The 24,967-nt window shown below is 35.6% G+C and overlaps 1 protein-coding gene across 4 annotated transcripts in view; it reads right to left on the reverse strand.

Annotated features, from left to right (window-relative positions):
• Positions 1-1,236: 1,236 nt before the first annotated feature.
• Positions 1,237-24,967, reverse strand: part of MRPS35 (mitochondrial ribosomal protein S35) — a 47,240-nt gene continuing 23,509 nt past the window's right edge. For 3 of the 4 annotated variants that reach the window (XM_072798546.1, XM_072798549.1, XM_072798548.1), the window contains exon 8: positions 1,237-7,053. In XM_072798546.1, the coding sequence (XP_072654647.1) occupies positions 6,784-7,053 (270 nt within the window). In that variant the 3' untranslated portion in view covers positions 1,237-6,783. Of the gene's footprint in view, positions 7,054-19,321; positions 19,487-24,967 lie in introns of all 4 variants that reach the window. The other variant, XR_012017565.1, reaches the window with a different exon arrangement.

Consider the following 24,967-nt stretch of genomic DNA (forward strand, 5'->3'; position numbering starts at 1 on the left):
GGAATATTAGCCACAAATGAAAGTCTGAATTAAAAAATTTCATTAATTTATCCTTATTTGCTAGTCATTATAAAATATCATGCCCATACTATGTAGGGAGGACATAAAGATTTAAACTATCCTAAAATTATAAATAAATAATTCAGGAAGCAAGCAGTCTTTAAAAATTATTTGTATATATAATCTTTGAAAAGATTTCTTTAAAATATATACAAGTTGTTTAAAGGTTTCCCAAAAACTAGGGCTACTAAAAGTTCCCCCCCCCTTGGTGTTTCAGAGAATTTGCTCATTTCCTAAAATTGATAGTTTTATAGAAATGATCATAATTTGAGAAAACATATTTACCTTTGTAAGAAAATAAACTCATATCCCTTCCCTTCTTCAGCCACTACCTTAGACCATCAGATAAACTGAGTAAATTTATTAGGCTGTAGGTATGACCAGACCAGAGTCAGCCAGGAAACAAAAACTGCAGGCCTAGAAACTATGTCCTTCCTGGAAACCACAAGGACCAAAAGAGAACTGAATAGAATTTGAAACTTTCCTAAGAAACAAAGATTCTCAAGGCCCAGTCAAAAACCAAGGCCAAGTGTAACCAATTGTTACACTCAGTTGCAAAGTAACCATGATACTGAAATTTGTCCAACACTGTAACTAGCCAGACCTCTTTTAAAAGTCTGTAACTGGCCAGTATTATGAAATACTTACCAGTGTTGGGAAGAATCTATGCAACATAAGAACTGAAGTATGCTACAATTAAGGAAACAGATTTGTCCTATTTCTTAGTTGCCTACATGTTCAAGCAACCTCTGAGTTACGTAACTTTAAAGTTTGAAGTCAGCAGTAACTGTATATTAATGCAGCAAATATCCCTTAGATTCGTTATAAGGATAAATATGATTATGTTCATTGTTATGTTCATATTGGCTCAATTAATAAAGGACAAAGATCCGACTAATAACAGTGTTGTTTAATCATTGCTAAAATTACAGTAACAGTAACTGCTTTCCATTTGAGGCAGTTCTGTATTAATCTTACAACTGTAAGATTATGCCATTAGGTGTCAATGTTACAGCCTGTCTTCAGGCCAGTTGCCTGGAGATAACCAAACTGCAAAGACTAGAGGGTACAATGCTCTACAAGACACCAAGTATCAGTCTGGAGTGGGGAGATCTGGCTTAAGAATACCTCAAGTTTGACTGATTGACTAGAATGATTCACAGCACTCAAGGAAAGTTGTTATACTCACGGTTATGGTTTATTACAGGGAAAGGATATGGATTAAAATCAGCCAAGGGAAGAAGCATGTAGGAAGAAGTCATACAGGGTTCTCTGTGTTGTGTGTGTCCTCTTCCCCTGGAAGCAAGATGTGCTACTTTTCCTGTTCCTGTACCAGTGTATAATATGCCTAGAGTTTTGCCAACTCGAGAAACCTGCCTGAACTTCAGTGCTCAAAATTTTTATAGAGGCCCTATTACATGGGGATTACAGAGATTACCTGGGTGGTTAATCTCTGCTGCCAGGTGGACTGATCCCAGCTGACTCAATGCCCCTCACTAAATCATTGGTTTTCTGGCATGGCTGAGACTGTCAGGTGTGGCCAGCCCCACTCTAAAATCCATTGTGACTGGCTCTCACCCTAAACAAAGATACTCCTATAAGGTATGACATAGATGACCTTCTAAAAGCTGCAGGCAAAGGTCAAAACCTCTCTTTGGGCCAGGTCAAATTCTTTATCACATATCATTACTGCTTTCATCTGCACTGTATTATTACTACAGGACAGATGACCCTAATCAACCACCTCTTTACATGTTCTCAAATGATCATTTCTCCTCAACCTGTTTTCAAATGTTTCCTTCTTCAATCCTGTTTCTGCATCTGAATTTCTCTAAACTCCATGAATCTCTAAGAAATATACCATTTCAATATATTTAAAGTATGTTTTAAACTGACCTAAAAGTTGTGTTACCTAACATTGCTTTTCATTTATTATTTCCAAACACTGGATTACAACTCATCTCTCCTTTTTGCAATTAAGTTCATTTTAGTGTCCTCAACAACATAGATTCCTGGCCTTGTTAATAGTGTATCATACCTTCATTTCATATAAATCCTTTGGATAATTGTTTTGAAATTCTTTTTGGCTTTCATTTATGTTCTCTAATTCTGTTAGGCAAAGTAAGTCTTAGACAAACAACAAACTCAGTAATTCCTCTATTTTAACTTAATCACAACTTTGGAAATGGTAAGAAGTAACAGATATATTTAAAAATACTGAATTGACAGCTAAATTGAATGGAATGTTTCATAGAGTAGTTCTTATAGTTTACTCCAATTAATTTCTAGGTCCTTTTATCCCTTATCTCTTTTCTGAGCTGTAGAAGCTCAAACTGGGGATCTAGAGAGACCAATACCAGTTAACCTCCATTCCCACTTTTCTGTAAGCTTGGGCTTGAAGAACTGACCCCAGAAAACAGAAAGGAGGATGCTAAACAGAGCTGAAGTAAGCCCAAAGGAGAGGAATGGGACAAACTTTCCAGGTTAGAAAATACTTCCAAGGAGCTGTTTCTAATCAGAAATGGCATCTATGAAAAATGCATTGGGTAGACAGTTATGCAAAAAAGCACTGAACTATATTCAGGGGCCTGGGTTCTGGGCCTAGCTCTCCAAATAACCAAAATCATTTCAGCTGGTCCCGACTTATGACTCAACTTATGATTTTTCGATTTTACAATGCTGTGAAAGCAATAACACATTCTGTGGAAACCACACTTCAAATGTTGAATTTTGATCTTTTCCCAGACTAGTGATATGTGATGATATGTTTTTGTGATGCTGGGCGGTGGCAGCCACAGCTCCTATTCAGCCATGTGATCACAAGAATAAACAACCAGTACACTGACAACCACTTCATACCCATACAACCATTCTGTCTTTCACTTTCAGTACAGTATTCAATAAATTATATGAGACATTCAACATCTCAGTATAAAATAGGCCATTACACATTCTTCTCAAGTACACATGGTACATTCTCCAGAATAGATTACATAGTGGGTAAAAAATCAGGTCTCAATCAGTACAGAAAGACCGGGATCGTATCAAGCATATTTTCAGATCACAATGCTTTAAAACTTGAACTCAATCACAAGAGAAAATTTTGATAAAACAAATACATGGAAAAAAAAAGAGCATTCTACTAAAGAAATAATGGATCAACCAGGGAATTAAAGAAGAATTTAAAAAATACATAGAAACAAATGAAAATGAAAACATGACAGTTCAGAACCTTTGGGATGCAGCAAAGTCGCTTCTAAGAGGGAAGTGTATATAAGCAATAAAAGCCTTTCTTAAGAAATAAGAAAAGTCTAGAATACACAACCTAGCCTTACACCTAAAGGAGCTGGAAAAACAACCAAAAATAAAGTCTAAACTCAGCAGAAGTGAGTCAATAAAGATTAGAAAACAATGAAATAGAAACCAAAAGAAGAGTATAACACATCAACGAAACTAGGAGCTGGTTCTCTGAAAGAATTAATAAGATCAATAAACCCTTAGATTTAACAAAAAGACCCACATAAAATCATGAATGAAAGAGGAGAGATTACAACCAACACCAAAGAAATACAAACAATTATAAGAGAATATTATGAGCAATTATATACCAACAAAGTAAGTAAGTAATCTGGAAGAAATAGATGCATTCCTAGAAACATATTAAATACCAAAACTGAAACAGGAACGAATACAAAACCTGAACAGATCCATTACCAGCAAAGAAATTGAAGCAATAATCAAAAATCTCCCAACAAACAAGAATAGAGGGCAAAATGGCCTCCCAGCAGAATTCTACCAAGCATTTCAAGAAGAATTAATACCTATTCTTCTGAAGCTGTTTCAAAAATTAGAAACAGATGGTGGAAAACCTCCAAACTCATTAGAGGCTAGCATGACCTTGATCCCAAAACCAGACAAAGGCCCCACCAAAAAGGAGAATTACAGACCAGTATCCCTGACGAACATGGATGCAAAAAGTCTCACTAAAACACTAGCTAATAGGATCCAACGGTATATTAAAAAGGAGTATTCACCACGACCAAGTAGGATTTATTCCTGGGCTGGAAGGGTGGTTCAACATCCACAAATCAACCAATGTGATACACATTAATAAAAGAAAGGATAAGAACCATATGACATTCTCAATAGGTGTAGAAAAAGCATTTGACAAAATAAAGCATTGATAAAAACTCTGTTGTGTAGGAACAGGAGGAACATACCTCAATATTATAAAAGCCATTTACAAGAAACTGACAGCAAATATAATCCTCAAAAGGGAAAAACAGAGCTTTTCCTCTAAGGTCAGGAACATGATAGGGATGTCCACTCTCACCACTACTGTTCAACATAGTATTAGAAGTCCTGGCCTCAGCAATCAGACAACAAAAAGAAATAAAAGGCATCCAAATCAGCAAAAAAGTGAAATTCTCATTCTTTTCAGATAACATGATTCTCTAGGTGGGAAACCCAAAAGACTCCATCCCAAAATTGCTAATCTCATACAGGAATTCAGCAAAGTGGCAGGACATAAAATCAATGCACAAAAATCAGTTGCATTTCTATACACAATGAGGCCGAAGAAAGAGAAATCAAGGATTCCATCCCATTTACAATTGCACCCAGAACCATGAGATACCTAGGAATAAACCTAACCGAAGAGGTAAAGGATTTGTACTCTGAAAACGATTAAAAGAATTTTCTTATAAAAGAAATGAGGAAGACAAAGAAATGGAAAAACATTCCATGCTCATGGATTGAAGAACAAATACTGTTAAAATGTCTATAGTACCCAAAGCAATCTATACATTCAATGCATCCCTATCAAAATACCATCAACATTTTTCATAGATCTGGAACAAACAATCCTAAAATTTGCATAGAACCAGAAATGACCCCGAATACCCAAAGCAATCTCGAAAAAGAAAACCAAAGCTGGAGGCATCACAATTCCAGACTTCAAACTCTGTTACAAAGCTGTAAGCATCAGTACGGTATGTATGGTACTGGCACAAAAAACAGACACACAGATCAATGGAACAGAATAGAGAACCCAAAAATGGACCCTCAACTCTATGAGCAACTAATCTTCAACAAAGCAGGAAAGAATATCCACTGGAAAAAAGGCAATCTCTTCAAAAATAGTGTTGGGAAAAGTGGACAGCGACATGCAAAGAATGAAATGACCACTTTCTTATATCATACACAAAAAATAAAGTCAAAATGGGTGAAAAATCTAAATGTGAGACAAGAATCCATCAAAATCCTAGAAAACACAGGCAGAAACCTCTCTGACTTCAGCCACAACAATCTTTTGCTAGACAAATCTCCAAAGGAAAAAGAAACAAAAGTAAAAAATGGGGATCCCTGGATGGCACAGCGGTTTAGCGCCTGCCTTTGGCCCAGGGCGCGATCCTGGAGACCCGGGATCGAGTCCCACATCGGGCTCCCGGTGCATGGAGCCTGCTTCTCCCTCTGCCTATGTCTCTGCCTCTCTCTCTCTCTCTCTGTGACTATAATAAATAAATAAAAATTAAAAAAAAATGAACTATTAGGACTTTATCAAGATAAAAAGCTTTTGCACAGCAAAGGAAATAGTAGACAAAACTAAAAGGCAACCTACAGAGGGAGAGAAGATATTTGCAAATGTGCTATCAGATAAAGGCTAGTATCCAAAATCTGTAAAGAACCTATCAAACTCAACACTCCCCCCCCCAAAAAAAAAATCCAGTCAAGAAATGGGCAGAAAAAATGAATACACACTTCTCCAAAGGCATACAAATGGCCAACAGATACATTAAAAAAATGTTCAACATCACTTAGCATCAGGAAAATACAAATCAAAACCACAATGAGATATTACCTCATACTAGTCAGAATGGCTAAGTTAACTCAGGAAACAATAGATGTCAGTAAGGATGCAGAGAAAGGGAAACCCTCTTACACTGCTGGTGGGAATGCAAACTGGTGCAACCACTCTGGAAAACAGTAATGGAGGTTCCTCAAAAAAGTTACAAATAGAGCTATCCTATGATCCAGCAATTGCATTACTAGGTATATCCAAAGGGTATAAAAATGGTGATTCAAAGGGGCACATGCACCACAATGTTTACAGCAGCAATGTCCACAATTGTCAAAATTCAGAAGGAGCCCAGAAGTCCACTGACAGATGAATGGATAAAAAAGATGTGATATATATATATATATATATAGCACAAGTATGTAATATATATATACACACACACACACATATAAATATTACTCAGCCATCAAAAAGAAGGAAATCTTACCATTTGCAACAACATAGATGGGAACTAGAGGATATTATGCTAAGTGAAATAAGGCAGTTGGAAAAAGACAAATCCATATGATTTCACTCATATGTGGAATTTAAGAAACAAAACAGATGAACATTGGGGAAGGAAAGGAAAACTAAAATAAGGTGAAAATTGAGGCATGGCAAACCATAAGAGACACTGAATTCTAGGAAATAAACTGAGGATTGCTGTAGGGTGGGGGGATGGGTAACAGGTGATGGGCATTAAGGAGGGCACTTGATGTAATAGCACTGGGTCTTTTACGTAACTGCTGAATCACTAAATTCAACGTCTGAAATAAAAAAATCTGATGTCGGTTTTTTTTAGCATTTTCAAATTTATATCAAATGAGATAATGATCACAGATATATCATAAAATTAATACATCAAGTAGATTTTTCTACATAAATCACATTAGATTTAATAGTTTCTTCACTGATTCTTTGTACTGAGAAAGTGTATTTTCATTGTCCCCCTTGTTCTTAAGGCTAACAACAGACTTTTTGTAATCTTCAACTTCCTTTGTACCAAGGAGCTCTTCTTCATTTATTTCCAGATTTTTCTCAGCAGCTTTCATTTGGAGAAGTGTTTGTAGGATATTTTTTTCAGAGGAGCTATTTTCCCATATATACTCTTCCATGTCTGCTTCAGTCTTATCTTTCTCCCATTCTTCAGTTTTCTGAAAGGAAAAAGTGAGTTCTGAAATCTGAGAAATACTACCCAAAAACAAAGTTTTGTTTTGTTTTAGGGAAAGGGAATTTGCAGAAATGTGGAGAGTCCCTGTCAGCACTTTGTATGTCACCTCCAACTTACCTCTCTTAAAGCACTGCTATCCCCCTGTACCAACTGTCTCAGGACCACACACTGTTACATGACTATTGCACTACCACACACTAACTCTACCCACATAGTTTACACTTATCTGCCTTGCAAAAAAGTTCACTCATAAAGCGATACTCTTTCCCAAAAAGATACAGGAAACTCATTTTTTGCAGCTTTCTATCTATCTAATCCCTAAACTCTAACATATCAATATTTCACATTTCTGAGGTTAAGAATAATGAGTTGAGAAGAGACTGTATTTATCTTTGTAAGATGCCTGTGGATGACAAGGAATACCAATTATTAAAATAAAATAAAAATATAAAATACACGTGTAATACATGATTTTTAATAATAATGACTTCATATATTCTGGAATTTTGTTTTGTTATTATCTTTATTTCCTGTTCCTAGAATGGAAACCATATCTGTTACTACTTGTTTTCTCTTAAAAAATTACTACTATTCTATTCTAGCATAAAATATGCTAGAAGAGGTTTTATAGTAATATAATTCGGATTTATGATTTAGATGAAGATGTAACATTCTATGAAAAATCAAGGAATACAGCTAATAAGTAATATGCCCTGGTTCAAAGAAGTGCTGAATGCCAGCCACATTCTTTCTAAATTAACACATAACATACTCTGAGCTATTTGCTATTATGGAATCACCCAATATTCTTATAACTTTTGAAGGTGGTAAACTCCTCAAATTAAAACATTTTTTAAGTATTAAAAGAAACATTTGTAAGGCTGTCAGAAATCTGAAAACTCCTCTTCAAAAAAAACCCCAACTTGAGCAGAGAACTCCAAGTCTTCTCAGAATTAAGTGAGTGCCGAGGAGACAGCTGCCATTTCTGCCTCCTTCCTGTTCTCAACCTCACTATTAAGAGTTCATGAAAAGCACTGGAAGTTTGTCCCTCAAAGGGTTAAGCGGAGCCCTGCCAACTGCAAACAGGCCACTAGACTCCGCTCCAGCTCCAATAACCCCCATTCGCTAACCCCATTCAGATCACTGAAGGCCATGAAAGAATCTCCTCCACCACAAAGAACCATAAGAAAAAGAAATATTCATTTAATCCTTCAAACTCAGTACCTTTTCCTTCAAGAGAAACCAATAGGATGTAGACTGTTTCCCCTGACCCTCAAATTCTTCAGCCAAAGTGAGGTATCTATACTCACAGCTCCCTATATACTGTTTGCCCCACCTCCCTATCCTGAATTTATGGCTGAGGATAATGTCTTAACTAATGTTCTAGAAATATATTATCTGGTTGAGAATCAACTCTATGCCCATTTTGTATCTAGTCCTGAGGCTACAGACTTAGCCGAGGGGTAGGGTGGGTAGATAATGTGCAACAATTTCTTGTGCCCTGTGTGTACAAGCAAATAATTTCTAACAGCCATACTCTAAATTTTACATTAAAAAGAAAATTGACCAAATTATCCTACCCCATATAATTTTTACTGTAATATTTGGAGAAGAAATAAATGTCAGCCCCTTAAAAAAAAGCTCTAAATTAAATGTATCATTGACTGGTCCTATCTACACTTGGAAGTGCTTTAAATGCTAACCCAGTGTCATAGTTTCTTCATAATTCTAACTTACAAATCAAGTATCTTCAAGATGCCAACAAACCCTTTTATAAAATCTACCTCATACTTTTTAAAATTCCTAATCTACCTCATTCTTAACTGCTAGAAGACAATTAAGACAAGTAATTAAGAGATTTTTTTTTTTTTAATTATAACTTTCACCTAGGTTTCTGGATTTTCTTAACTGCTTTGAAATAGATGCTTAAACAGAAGAAGTAACCAAAGTAAATCCATTAGTAGTTTCTAACATTTCATTTATCTTCCCCTTATACTTGGTCTATATAATGCTACACTGCTTTGCTAAAGTGTTATATGTGTGCCATGGTATTTTTTTTTAAATATTTTATTTATTGATTCATAGACACAGAGAAAGAGGCAGAGACACAGGCAGAGGGAGAGGGAGAAGCAGGCTCCATGCAGGGAGCCCGATGTGGGACTCGATCCCGGGTCCCCAGGATCACACCCCAGGCTGCAGGCGGTGCCAAACTGCTGCGCCACCGGGGCTGCCCTGTGCCATGGTATTGATCCCCTTAGGCCTCAGGTGGCCAGGAGCCTGGAGTAGCAGGGGCACCCTCCTCCAGTTATCTCAGTAAAGAATTTTCTATGTGTGTCGTAACATAAAAGCGCTTAGGAAATCCTGCACTAAGGAATAATGTACATTTACTGGAGAAAATCACTTCTATTTTAAACAGTCAATGGTAAGTGAAAGTACATTCTGTAGAAGGCATGGATTCCTACTAATCCCAGACACAAAGCAGTGTTAAGTCTTAGCTCCAAGCTAAACTAAACAAAACTCATGTTTTCAATAATCCTAACTTTAGGATCCAAATTCTGCTAAATTCCAAGATAATAACAATACCAATAAATTAAACATTTATTATATGCCATGGACCTTAAATGTTTACATATGTTAATTATTTCATATAATTCTTATTGAAACCTACTGGGTTAGATGTTAACATCTCTCCAGAAAGAAAACTAGTATTGTGGAAGTTAAATAGAGGGCCACAGCCACCTGGGAACGTTTAAGATTTCAGAATTTTTTGTATATTAGATAGTTAATGCAGGGCATATACAATATATTGTAGAACATTTCCAGAGAAGATCTATTGGCAGCACTCCAAAAATCAAATACATTAACATTTCTGTAGCAACGTGTATGCAGTCACACTAAATGAGATAAACAAAGGCTATAAATAGCTTTTCATCCATTCAAGTCTCATTTTGCCACCAAATAAGTTATGAAAAGACTAGCAATTTCCAAAGCTTTCTGGGTTTCAGAGTTAGGGGATATATATCTATGATCTGCTCAAGATCACAGAGTGAGGTGGTATCATACAATAATTAATATGGGCTTTGGTGTTTTATTGAACTCAGTTTAGATCCTAGCTTCATCACTTACTACTGTGATAGGCTTGCGTTTCTAGAAGTGACTCTGTGCTGTTCTGTGGATTAAAAGAGATATGGAATAGCCATTACCTGGCTCATAGTAAACACTAAATAAATGCTTGCTACTAATAACACAGCTTATTAAGATAAACGAAGGACAGTGGGATTCAAATTCTTGTTAGCCTACCTGCAAAATGTTTGTCAAGGGCATCACTACCCCTATCAAACAGTAAACTGAAACTTTCAAGGTAAATATAAACACACACTTGTCTAAATGTTCTACAGTATTCCCACTCACAAAATTGTATCACTGATTTTTATAACATTTGTATAAAATAGTTACAGAAACAAGAGATCTTTATTTCTTATCATTGATTAGATTTAATTTTCTCCATTAATTGTTCTTAAAAATAACTATATTATCTCCAGTTTCCTGAAGTCTCCTTTGGGTATAGGCCTTTTATGTCTAATCAGATGTAATTAGAAAACACACATACACACACAAAAAACAGCATTCATGTCAAGGAAAAGAAATCTACTTTTTTGAAGTCCTATGATAAACATAAGATTTTTGCAACATCTTTAGAATGTCTCCGTTTTTGAAGCAGGAAAAATAAAAGCTGATTTACTTTTTGAGGGAAATCTTTTCTAGTCATTAATATATGTTTTCACAGAGGAGTGGCAACCAAATAGAGCTTGTCAGTGGAGAGAGAACAGAGCTAACAGAAAGAGATGCTAGTCTATAAATGACATATTAAGAAGCTATTCTAAAACATCTCCTAATCTTTGTCAATGATATAAAAGCAATAATACTTTCCATAATGCTTGTCACTTTAGAATATCTCTCATTTCTGAGAGTTATAAATATAAAATGCTTGGGCGCCTGGATGGCTCAGTCAGTTAAGCGTCCAACTCTTGGTTTCAGCTCAGGTCATAATCAGGGTCCTGAGATCAGGCCCTGATCAGGGCTCCATGCTTAGCATGGAGTCTGCTGGAGATTCTTTCTCCTTCCTCCTGCTCATGCTCTCTCTCCAAAATAAATAAAATCAAATCCTTAGGGGGGAAAAAAAACCCTCAAAATTATTTTTACAATAAGATTTCTACTTTCAAACAGGATGCAATAAGTCATGTCTCCGCTCTAGCTAGAACTAAAATAAAGGCAAGAACAGGTGACCCCTAAACACAGATTTCAACTGTGTGGGCCCACTTATACATATATACATATATTTTTTGGATACAGTCCAGTACTGTATTTTCTCTTCCTTATGATTTTCTTAATAACATTTTCTTTTCTCTAGGTTACTTTATTATAAAAATATAGTATATAATACATATAGCATACAAAATATGTGTTAATCAACCATTTGTTATCAGTAAGGCTTCTGATCAACAGTAGGATATTAGTAGTTAAATGCTGGGGGAGTCAAAGGTTACACACAGATTTTCTTTTCTTTTCTTTCTTTCTTTCTTTTTTTTTTTTTTTAAGATTTTATTTATTCATGAGAGACACAGAGAGAGAGAGAGGCAGAGAGACACAGGCAGAGGGAGAAGCAGGCTCCACGCATGGAGCCCGACGTGGGACTCGATCCCAGGTCTCCAGGATCACACCCCGGGCTGAAGGTGGCGCTAAACCGCTGAGCAACCGGGGCTGCCCACACACAGATTTTCGACTAATGGGTTGATGCCTCTAACCCCTGCACTGTTCAAGGGTCAAATGTAATTGATTACCTCTCTAAATCTTAAAGATATCAGACAGTTTCCGGGATGCCTGGGTGGCTCAGTTGGTTAAGTGTCCAACTCTTGGTTTTGGCTCAGGTCAGGATCTCAGGGTCCTGGGATGGAGTCCCGACTCGGGCTCCCCATTCAGCAGGGGAGGATTAGGATTTTCTCTGTCCCTCTCCCTCTGCCTGCACCCACCTCCCTGCTTGTACTCTCTCTATAAAATAAATAAATCTTAGAAAAAACAAAGAAAAGATACATATCAGAGAGTTACAGAATCAATGATGACTAGATGAATGTAAATTCTAGGCTGCAAGGATATGAAAAGGATCCTTCTGAAAATCTCCAAACATTTTCTTTATGGAGGGTATTTTCCAATTCTATACAAGACTGGCACTTAGCTCATGCATGACTCTTCTTGGGAAAAGAGGAACAAGTGAGGTTTGAGCTGTTATCCAGGGCTTTAATATGACAGACTAGAACTGAAGAGCGCCAAACATGACTGGTTTTAGTTCTGAGGCTCCTTATGGGAAGTTGGGGAGTCAGAATCAGGCTCCTAAATAGCTGAATGAAATCTCCCATAATCTCATAATGTTTAGGAGACAAAGTCCCACTAGAGGGAAGAAGTTGTGCTCTAAACACACAACTAATCTCCCTTTTAAAACTCTTGTCAGATTTTGCTGCAAGGTTAAAGGTTACCAAGCTAAGCTCAAAATCTCTGAAGAGTACAAATGACTCTTCAGCAGAATGTGGAAGCTGCTCACCAAGTTCTCAATCAAAAGCCTCGAAGATAAGGTTATGCCTAAGGAAAAGGGGCAAATCAGAGCTGGACTAAATCTTACAAAAACTGCAGCCCAGCCCTGGTCTATATAAATCATGATTGGATTAAAATGTTAAATTCCTGATCCTCTCTACCTAAGAGAAAAAAGGAAATTCTTTCTGATGGATGATAGTAATTAAAGCTTCAATGAGTCTTTTATACATAATATCTAGCATGCAAGGAAGTTCCTAGACATTTGAAACATTTAAAGAGAAGAAAAATGTAATTAATAACCAAGAGAAAACAAACAATAGAAGCAGAACTCCTGATGATCCACATAATGGAGTTAGCAGACAAGAACTTTACAATAACTAAGAATAAATGTGTTAAAAAAAAAAAAAAGAGGAAAAGATAACCAACATGAATTAACAAAGAATTTCAACAAGAATTGGTAACAATAAGGAATCAGCAATTAAGTGAACATCTTGAACTGAAAAACACAATAGCTACAATTAATAATTAAATGGAGTTAAAAGCAGTCTAGATACAGCAGATATCACAATTAGTGAATGCAAAAACAGAACACAAAACTATATTGTTATATATATCAGATCTGTACTATGGGATTGTAACTATGAGCTTCTGAAATCCTTTTTATATTTTACTAATTAACTCCAAGATCCCCAGAGATTCTACTTAACAGTTTCAACAAATCTAAAACTGGGAGGACAACTCTTACATATTTTTTTTTTTACAGACTGAATGCTTGTATCCCCTTCTACCCCACATTCTTGTTGGAATGAACTCCCAAAGTGGTGGTATTGGAGGTAGGTCTTTGGGAGATATTTAGGTCATGAGGTGGAGCCTTCATGAATGAGATTAATACCCTTATAAAAGGGATTCCAGAGAAAGCCCTTGCCCCTTCTACCACATGAGGACACAGCAAGACAGTTGTTTATGAACAGAAAGTAAGCCCTCATTAGACCCCAAATTGGCCAATGCCCTGATCTCAGATATCTCAGCCTTCAGAAAAGCAAGAAACAAATTTCTGTTGTTTATAAACAGACCAGTCCATGGTACTGTGTTATAGCAGCCTAAATGGAATAAGACAATGTCTCATACAAATAAAAATTAAAACTTTTAAGTTTGCAACAACAGATTTTGGGAAATTTAGTCTGGATCAGTGTTTCTTAAATAAGCTTATTTATTTAAAAACCTATAATTTTCACTACCAAAAACAATTTTTCTATAACTTCTAACTTAAAAAACCTATGGTGCTAAATTCACAAGAGAAATAAGTAGATACCATGTACTTCCTGGTAGAAGAATACAATACTAATTATGCAGTAGTTAAAAAAATCAAAATAGAATTTGATTAAGCCTCTAGATCCAACTATCAATTTAAAAAATTACAATATGGTGATATAATCAGTAAAATTCAAGTGATGGGAAAGCCGACAGCAAACGAAAAAACAAAAAAAAAAAGTATTTATTCAACAAATAAACTGCAAGAAAAGAGCTCACTAGAAAAGAAAGCTCCGTTTTGGTTTGTGACTTCCCCCAGGCACTCTTTCAAAAAACATTTACTGAGAGCCTACTATGTACTAGGCAGTACTAGGAGAAGCAGGATGTCTCTAGCACCCTTGCTAAAACCCGGTTTGATACCCAAGTATTTTAGAAAAATGGTACATATGCTTGCTCATATTAGGCATCTGCTGAAACTCCCAGTCAGGTGAAATAAAGGACAGGGCTGGCAAAACAAAACAAAACAAAACAAAACACATTATTCAAATGCAATAATACTGACATCGGAACAAAATCCAATTTTGTTATTAATAAGTAATCATTTTTAAAGAAAATTCTCAGTGCCGAGCACAGAACCTAACTAGGGGCTGGATCATATGACCCAAGATCATGACCTGAGTGAAAATCTGATGTTCAACTGACAAAGCTACCCAGGCACTCCTAAGCTAATCATCTTTTATGAGGCTAAATACATTTTGTTTTTGTGATTTAAAGGAGTCTATTACAGAAAATTTCAAACACATACAAAAGTAAAGATAACAGCACTATGTAAACTCTCATGAACCCACCAACTGGTTTCAACAACCAAGTCACAGCAATCTAGGTTCCATATAGGTCTCCATCCACTGCGCCCTTACCATGCCATCACTGAATTATTATGGAGGTAATTCCAGACTTTGTATCATTTTATCCATAATACATTGGTATTTTTCTTTTTTTTTTTTTTAAAAAAGGGGTTTTTTAAAAACTCATAACCACAGTAATATTATCATGATGCTTTGATTCATGAGTGTCTGATCTAGGTCAGTTCATTCGTTCATTCAATTCACCCACTCTATCAATGGGCAATTCCTTATGTGCAGATTATTGGCTCCTGACAATGTTTCCACTGAGAAGCAGAGCCCCTTCCTTATAGCTTGCATACAAAGAGAATTAAATTTAGTTTAGTTTTATTAGTTTTGTTCCCTCTCCCTGGGGATGACTAGTACTATAAATTCTGAAATAGTCAAGGTCATGCTTTCTGACATATAGACTGGAGGAGAGGAAATCAGTCTTCAGAGAGAAAAGAATAAGAGTCCAAACATAAAAGACAGCCTTCACACTGTCCTAGTTTCTGTTCCTGCCCATTCCTGAAATCTTTTAGCATTCCTTGCCCTTGTATCTTCTGCTCAGGCTAGCCTGAGTAAGTTTCTAGGACTTTCAACAACGGGTTTCAAATAATACAGGGTGCTTAGGAGAGAGGCCTGAGGATAAGTTTAGAGTTGTCGGCATATACAAACAAGGTAATTTACATCATTCGGAAAAATGTGAAGAAAAAAGAAGGCAAGGACAAAATTTGGGAAACAATTATATTTAACTGATTTAGACTGAAACATAGAACAGATGTTTCCAATAACATGACACGTTACAGTTAGAAATTTTAGAGTTAAAGTGGCTCAGTATTTTTTTTTAATAAATATGCAGTATCCTTATGTTATACCTAAAAATAGCAATTCTGAAATAAGATTTTTACATTTATGTGACTTTAGATGGCCTTTTGGGAATAGGTTTAAAAAAAAAACAAATATTTTTAACTTCAATGTCTTTATGCAAGAAGTTCAATGTTATATTAAAGGGCCTCTAAAAATATAAGGTTAATACCAGAGGGATAATAATCAAGAATTGAATTCTGATGGAATATTCAAAGGAAAAAATCATCTATAATTCTACAAAATTACATCAAACAAAAAAACAAGAAACTAATCAATACTGGTGACACTTGGTACATGTCCTAGATCTATTTTTAAAAACGCTGTTATGATTAAATTTTACTTACAACTTTGCACCCTATCTTATAATTTGCTGATGAAGTTTAGCTTCTAAAATCATACCCAGAATTGAAGTACACAGGTGTTTCAGAGTTTCTTTTTTTGAAGTGTAGCTAGAATGTATTAATTTTAAAGTATAAATAACAGCAAATTCAAATTACTGGATAGTAATTAAAAATACCACTAAGCTCAAATTGATGACCATTTAGGCAAAGAGTCTGATTAACCTATAGATTCCTATTTTAATACTTCAGCCAGTAAACATTTATAATTTTACCATTTAATTTGTAAATGTATGTATATAATATATAAATATATATACATCTATAATATATAAATATCTGAGCTCTCTTTTCCTCCCTGCCTACAATAAAAGAACCCGTTCTGACTACAACCCTAGAGGAAGCACTCTTCCATTCCACATGATCTGTTCTCTTTTCCACAAGTGGCTCAATTGTTCATTCACTCAATAAATGTTTATTGCACAACTACTGTGCCAGGCACGCACTGTGCTGTTCCGGAACTGCTAGTCTAGTAGGCAACCTAGAGTTGAGTAGGAGCCAGTCAGATGGAAGACTGTGATCCCAGCAGAGAAAATAGCATCCACAGAGGCTGGAGGTAGGAAGGAGCCCAGTACATAAGGGAAACTGAATGAAGGCCAAGGTGAGGAAAGCAGCATGGATGAGTCTGTACAGCTATTAGAATACTTACTTTAGAATACTTTTTTATGTCAACGCCTTACTTACATTAATTCACTTAACTTCCACAACTCTATGAGGTAGTACTATCACTATCTGTTTTACAGGCCAAAAAAACTGAAGCCCAGAGCAGTTAAATAATTTTCCCAAATCATATTACTTTTTAGTAGTAGAACATGTTCCAAGGAACACAGAAACATGGCAAAAAAGAATATAATGAACAAAATAATTTAATTGAATCTATCACCTTTTTCCCTTTGTAAGCATAAATACAATACAAAGAAAAACACTGCATTCATGCAATGTTTAGTGTATTCTGAAGTAGCAGAAGGCAAAGAAATATCTGTTCCACTGAACACACAAAGTTGCCACCTTCTACCATCTTATTTACAGCTCCCTTTGCCTAGAACATGAATCATAGTAATATTCCACTTCCCATGATTACAAGTAAGGCATTGTGCATGAGGGAAAACAGTTTAACCATTAGAAAAAAATCCAAGTTATTGGAAAATCATAAAAAATAAGAGGTAAATATCCATAATGGATAAAAAAAAACTGTCAATTCTTTTAGTTATCACAACCAAATGTTTAACTGAATATGTCAAAGAACTCAATTTAATTCAGATTGGTTTTTAAAAATTTACTGTTGTTTTGCCAGACATTGTAGTAGGGGTTGGGAATACAAAGATAAATGAAATGAGCAGTCCTCAGTGATCTCACAATATAATGGGTTCAGCCAGACATGTACATGGGCCATTACCATAAAAGTAATAAGAGGAATGCTAATAGAAGGAGGGGAAAAGAATGCACAGATAACTTCTAAGACAGGTTACATCTGAAGTGTATTAAAAGATTCATATGAGGGGTGCCTGGGTGGCTCAGTCGGTTAAGCATCTGCCTCCAGCTGAGGTCACGATACCAGGTTCCTGGTATGGAGCCTCACATCAGGCTCCCTGCTCAGAAGGGAACCTGCTTCTCCCTATCCCTCCTGCTCTCCCTCTCACTCTCTCTCTCTGTCAAATAAATAAATAAAATTTTAAAAGATTCATATGAATTTGCAAAGCTAATCAATTTTAAAAAAGGGATTAAAAGTTGAAAGAACAGCATATGCAAAGTTATAAAAGAATACTTTATGTTCATTATGGCTGAGAGAATATATAACCTACATTTCCTGAGTAACTGGTAATGAGGTGGCAAACTGCTGTGAATAGACTCAGTAGTTTAGATTTTATCCTGGGTAATAGGGAACCACTCACTGAAGGACTTTATAAAGGACTATGACACAACAGACTTGCTTTTTAGAAACAATTACTCTAACAGCAATCTGGAAGATAGATGAGATGGGAAAATCAAAGTAAACTTTTATTACAGTTAAAAGATGATGAAGACTCATATTAGGGTGGCAGCAGTAGGGATCAAGAGGAGAAAATAGTTTTAATAGATGTAATAGGACATCGTGCCTGAAGGCAAAGAGATAAAGGAAGTGTCACCTTCATCGTACCATCATTCCACCCAAGAATCTAGAACAGGTACCTACTGCCTAATAATACATCAAGTCAAAAAAAGTCTGTGTATCATGGATTTTCTTGCCCCTCTCATTCTAATTCTCATCCTACACCTTAGCTCTGATACTAGATACATATACAAAAATCATCTTAAAAGAGATATACCAGCCTTCTAATTAGTTTATTAATAGGACTCAAAGATTGGAAAATTTATTCACAATCAGAACTTACATCAGACTCACTTGTGAAGCCTTTAAAACGAAACCTTCTTGAGTCTTACCACTACAGATTTTAATTTTGTAGAGTTCTTACATCTGTAGTTTAAAAAAGCTTCCAGGTGAGTCTAATGCAACCCTCAGCCGAAAACAGGTTATTAAGATAAATTTTCAATTGTCAACTGTTCAGTCTGAGAAGACAGTAAACTAGCAGCTAAAGTTCGGGTTTGATTTCATCTCTCTTTTTTAATGAATGAATGAATGAATTTATTTATGAGAGAGAGAGAGAGAGAGGGAGGGAGGGAGGGAGGGAGGGAAGGAGGGAGGGAGAGACAGAGAGTGCAAGCAGCATAGAGGCAAGGGAGGGAGGGAGAAGCAGGCTCCCCACAGAGCAGGGAGTCCGATGCAATTCAGGGCTGGGTTCCAGGATTATGGGATCATGACCTGAGCCAAAAAGCAGATGCTTAACCGAATGAGCCATCCAGGCACCCCTTGATTTCATCTCTTATTTCATAATCTTTTTAATGTAATTCAAAAGTTGAACATTAAATAATATGATACCACAGGAGAAATATGAAACTTTGAAGCTGCAGTTCAAGTCTTGAGTCCCTCTGCTAAAAAACTCGGTAACCTTGAGCAAAGTACATATCTCTCCTCTAAATCTTAATTTCTAAACTTATGTCATGAAGAGGTTCTAACAGTTAAATTTGACTCCTGATCTTCAAAGTTAGCACTAATTTAAAATGAGTGGACTCACTAAATGCTTTTGTGTTAAGAAAAAAGATAGTATTTTAAAGCACTTTTTAAAAATGGGAGCTCCTCTCACCCCTCATTCCCTTTTCAAGTACAGCACAGAGGTAAAAAAACAAAGAGACACATGTGACTTTCAGGGCAACACTAAACACTTACTTTAAAACAAAGGCCAAGCGTGGCTGGTTCAGTCAGTTAAGCATCCTACTCTTTATTTCTGCTCAGCTCACGATCTCAGGGTTGTAAGATCAAGCCCCACCTGTGGCTTGGCACTGGACATGGAGCCTGCTTACCTCTCTCTCCCTCTGCCTCTCCACTGCCTCTCTAAAAAAAAAATAGTAATAATAAAACAAGACAAAAGCCAGCTATTTGCCTGTAATCAAGGAAAAGGTAGCAAGTGAGCACATGTTACTGTTACTGGTCTACTACAAATGCTCAAACTTATCATGGAAATTCAATTAAAGTGTTTATTTTTTCTTTAATAAACACTTTAAAATTAGTTTATGCATAATTAGATTACATAGTAGTTTATGCATGAATACATTTCACATTAAAGAGATGTACCCTGTTAGGAGCAGCCATTATTTTTCTAGAATATAGAGGATATTAACATTGTGAAATATAAATTAGCATCGAAATAAACTCATAGAAGCAAACTTTGTAGAGAATTTCCAAAACAATTAAGATTAAGAATACTTTTTAAGTATTTGATAAAACATAACCAAATGAAAAACCTAATATATACATAACTCAAATCATACATCCATGAAAATTAAGTATTCAAACTGTTGCAAAGATATTTCTTATAAATTGGGCACAATTATGATATTCATTAAGTTTTATTAATGAATCATTATTAATCTACACCAGTAAGCTAATTATTGCTAACATCCAACAAGTATCCTACATTTTATATTACTAAAAAGGGGGTTTGTTACTTTGTCTTACTTTTGAAGATGAAAACCTACTTCAAAACTCTATGGAAATCTAAAAGAATGGAGAGCTGTTATTAAATACTTAGTGTTCTTACCTAGCATTGACCTAGATACTCTGAAGAACAAAATACAGTAAGACTGGATACATGCTATTAAGGACCTTAGGATTAGTTAGACAAAACATACATGGAGCAACAGAAACATACATGGAAAACAGTCCATGGCACAACTGTCTGTAGTCAAGGGCCCTAGTAACCAATATAGAAGATAAGACAGTGTAACTTGCTACATATGCAAAGGAGTTACACAAAGAATAAGAGGCTCAAATACATCTGATGAGTTAATATCCAAAATATATAAAGAACTCATAACAATTCAAGTAAAAAAAATACAATTTAAAATTGAGAAAATCTGAATAGCCATTTTTCCAAAGACATACAGATAGATGGTCAACAGACACATGAAAAGAAAAGATGCTCCATATCAGTCATCAGGGAAATGTAAATCAAAAGCACCATGAGAGAACACCTCACACTTGTTAAAATAGTTATCATCAAAAAGACAAAAAACAACAAGTATGAGTAAAGATATTGAGAAAAGGGAACCATCCTGCACTGTTGGTGGGAATGTAAATTGGTACAGCCACTGTGGAAAACAGTATGGAAGCTCCTCAAGAAATTAAAAATAGAACTATCATAAGATCCAGCAATTCTACTTCTGGGTATTTATCCAAAGAAAACGAAACATTAATTTGAAAAGATATCTGCACCCTCAGGTTCAATGCAACATTATTTACAACAGCCAAGACACAGAAACAACCAAGGTGTGCGCTGATGGATAAATGGATAAAGAGTTACGTGTGTGTATGTGCGCACGTGCGCATGCTTAAACATACATACACATACACTACAGCATATTTTTCAGCCATAAAAAAGAGGGAATTCTTGCCATCTGTGACAACATGAATGAACCTTGAAGGCATTATGCTAAGTGAAAAAAGTCAGAGAAAGATTAAGTACCATATGATCTCACTTATATGTGGAATCTAAAAACCTTCAACTCATAGAAATAGAGAACAAATGGGTGGTAAGCAGAAGCTGGGGGTGGGCAAAATGAGTGAAGATGGTCAAAAGGTACAAACTTCCCATTATATAGTGAATCATGGGAATGTCATATACAGCATGGTGACTAGTCAATAATACTGTACTATATATTTGAAAGCTGCTAGGAGAATAAATTTCACAAGTTCTCATCACAAGAAAAAAAATTGTGTAATTCTGTGTAGTGATTTAACTAGACACATTGTGATCATTTCAGTATATATACATATACACTGAAGCATTATGCTGCATACCCGAAACTAATATAATGTTATGCATCAACTATACCACAAAAAATAGACTCAAAGCAGGTATCAATTAAAGCCTTGAAGGACATATAAGAAATAAATAGACAAAATTAAATTGTAAACTATACAACACTTTTGTAATATTTATTATTAAACCTTACTTGCTTCTACTAGTGTTTCTCAATGGAAAAGACAAAGTTTTCCTCCTTATATGTTGATCCCCATATGCAATACCACCAAGCGAGTGACAGGCAACCAGTAAACATTCATCCGTCAATAAAGAGTTCGTTTTAACAAAAGCACACTTGACATTTGCCATATGGACTATTCCATAAACATTAAACTTTTTTAAAAAGAGGCACCTTTTCAAACAAATGGCAAAATGCTACCGCAGCTCAATTTTGCCCACGGGATACACATCTCCACTCTGTACAGCTATACAACCTGTTTACAGTCTGGCTCTGGCTTATTTTTCTAGTCTCACCTCCTTACCTCTGCCCGGAGTCTTCTTCCCTGGCCACACCAAACCTCTGCCTGCCCTCTACAACCACAAGGCCACAGAGTCCTTCACCCATGTCTCTACTGCACACTTCTACTTATCTTCCAAAACCAGTCACCGTTTCTTGTGAGAAATTACTCCTTGCCAGTGCCTCTCACAGCACTGTGTTCCTACCTCTACTAGCGAGTGAAACAGACTATATTAGGACCATTGGTTCTCTCCAGAAATAAAGGTCCCTCAAGGCAAAGCCTCTTTCATTTTCACAGTCTGATCAATACCTAATACTGTACTTTGTACACAAGAACAAAACCGTTGTTGAACAGAGGAAAGAGTAAACATTACAAACATCATTCAAGTGTTCTCCTTTATAATCTAGAAATGTATGTGTACATGAGCCCACACAATCACAATGAACAGCGATCATGGAGCTGCAAAAGGACTCTTCATTTTTATCAGATATGTTTGTGATTCGGTCCCCTTTAAAACTGAATTTTTACTGAGTGTGAAATGATCCAACTTAGAGGTTTTTGCTACATGACTTTTCAGAACCAATTTATTACAAAGCCAGATGTACTTTTGACTGGCAATAAGACTATCATGAAATCCAAATAAGACAGTCAAAAATTCGGATTTAAAAAATAACTATTACTAATTAAATATCAAAATCATTCAAGAACCCTTGGAATTTCATTTTCTAAAGTAAGTGCTTTTGTTCTTCCCCCAGTGTCTATCTTTTGTGCAAATCACTTTGCAAAATATTTCATATGATCATTTCTTAACCAAATTGCTTGTGGAATATTTAAAGAACATCATGCAATAAAGTTAACATTTAGGAAGTTTTGTTATTATCAGTCATGTCAGAATGTTGAGGATATCTGTTCTAAAAATTCAAATAAAAGAGGGCACAGATCTGATTACCTATATAAAATCTGTCAAGTTAAATGTAAGCTATATACAGAATTGCAAATAAATTTCAAGTCCTAAGATAAATCATCTTCCTTTTAGTATTAACAATATTAATAGCCAATATTTACTGAGACCCCACTACCTACCAGACATATCATGCAAGTTCTCCCTATCTATCCAAAAACCCTTAGAAGAAACCCGAACCTCAGGGGCCAAATGGCTGGCCAAGGCTACACAAGTAAGAAGTAACAGAATTCAAATCCAGGTCTGTATAGTTCCAAAGGATAAAACTTAACTCACTCCCATGCTAACAATGTGTCATACTGAAATACTAAAACAAATTTCTACAACTCTTTGCTTCTTTGAACTGCCAAAGGTAAATGGTTTAATCCTCTGGTCTCTTACCACCTCCTCGCAGTGCCATAACCTTTCCTCAACTCACTGCTAAGCCTCCATGCTTGAAGTCCATGGTATGTGAAATCTATGCTTTTTGAAGTCTACTTTGATACTTCCAAAGTTAAACTGTTTTGAACAGCATACAATAGTAATTTCCTTATTCTGAGGTTTAGAGGAACAAGTTTTCATACAAGTTTCCGAACTGTGTGCTACATAAAACTACCAACTATTTCCCCCTCAATACTTGGAGGTAACCTTCACAGAAACATTAAAAAGCCAGAAAATTAAGAGCAGCTTACCTTTCAGGTTTTAAATGTTCTGAAACTAGTTAAAAAATAAAGGAATGGATTAAAAGGGGGTTTTCTAAATATTTGATTAAATACCAGGTGGTAGCATCAATTTCAAGTCTGAATTCCATGCTGATGAAGGAAAAAAGAACTTCAATAAAAATTCTGTTCCACCAGCTTTGCAAAATTTCACAGCTCATCTGCATTCTCTTAAAGCTTCTTCACTGATGGTACTTATTTACAAAGAATCAAGTGCCAAGTTTAATATAGAAATTCTTTAATTATATCTGTTCAGGACAGATGTATGTGGCTACTTATTCTGGCATCAAAGTAATTAGCATTAAAGATCAAACGCTACTAGCATGAATACAGAATACAAAATGTTTGGATTCTATGTCATGGAACCACAGAAAGAATCCAGTAAGTCAACTTTCACTGAATTTATTTATGCCTGTCATTTCCTTTGGGGCAAATTCATTTTACAGGCTGCTGGCAAGAGAGATTCAAAACTGGTTGGCTTTTATTGTTTGGTATTAACTCTTTAACGATCAACAATACGGCTGTAGCTAATTCAGCCATGTTGCCGGTTCAAAAGAAAACTTAATTACATTAAGCCAAAGGTATTTATAAAATCAACTGACAGGAAAGAGAGATTAATTGCTATTATGATATTGTTCCTGAAGCCAGGAACTAGAAAATCCAGATGAATTATGATAATTAGAACACCTCGGAAGAAGAGAAAAGCTATCAGGTACTTTTTGTTCTTTACTAACTTGGCAACAAAATTTTCTTTTATTTTCTTTTTCACTTATGTTCTTATGCTATGGTTTTATTGTTACTATGAAGGAAATGCTGTAAGCAGTTCAGAAAATGGTTACATGTGTTCACAGAATTACAATATCTCAGGGATGGCAGAAGATTCCCAAGAGTATCTAATCCAACTATCTATCTAAGGAGAGTGAAACTTTCACCACTATATCCCCACTAAGTAGCCAACGGATGGAATATTTTTTACCTATTAAAAGTAGCCCACTCCATCTTTAAATGACTTTCTTAGAAAGTTTGTACTCAGTGAAAAAGTCTGTTTCCCTATTGTTTCTACCTTGTTGTATCCCTAAAAGACATGAAAAACAAATTCAACCCTTCTTTCATTCTTTCACATGACGTCTTTCGAGTATCTAAAGAGTGACTCTCTCCAGCTGTCTCCATTCCTTCAAATGTTCCTAATAGAAAATGCTATTGAATCCCATGTCTATTAGGCAAGCTGCAAAAAAATTTAATTTGTATGCATATTTAAAGTTACTTTAATTTTTAACAAAAATACTTAAAACCCGAGCGAGTTACCCAAACATATTAGATACTAACCTTAAATTAGGTAAGGTGATGCTCAAGCATAAGAAAAACTTCCTTACAAATAAATGTATATGCTTACAT

The sequence above is a fragment of the Canis lupus genome, chromosome 25 (assembly GCF_048164855.1).
Source record: "Canis lupus baileyi chromosome 25, mCanLup2.hap1, whole genome shotgun sequence".
Lineage (NCBI taxonomy): Eukaryota > Metazoa > Chordata > Mammalia > Carnivora > Canidae > Canis > Canis lupus.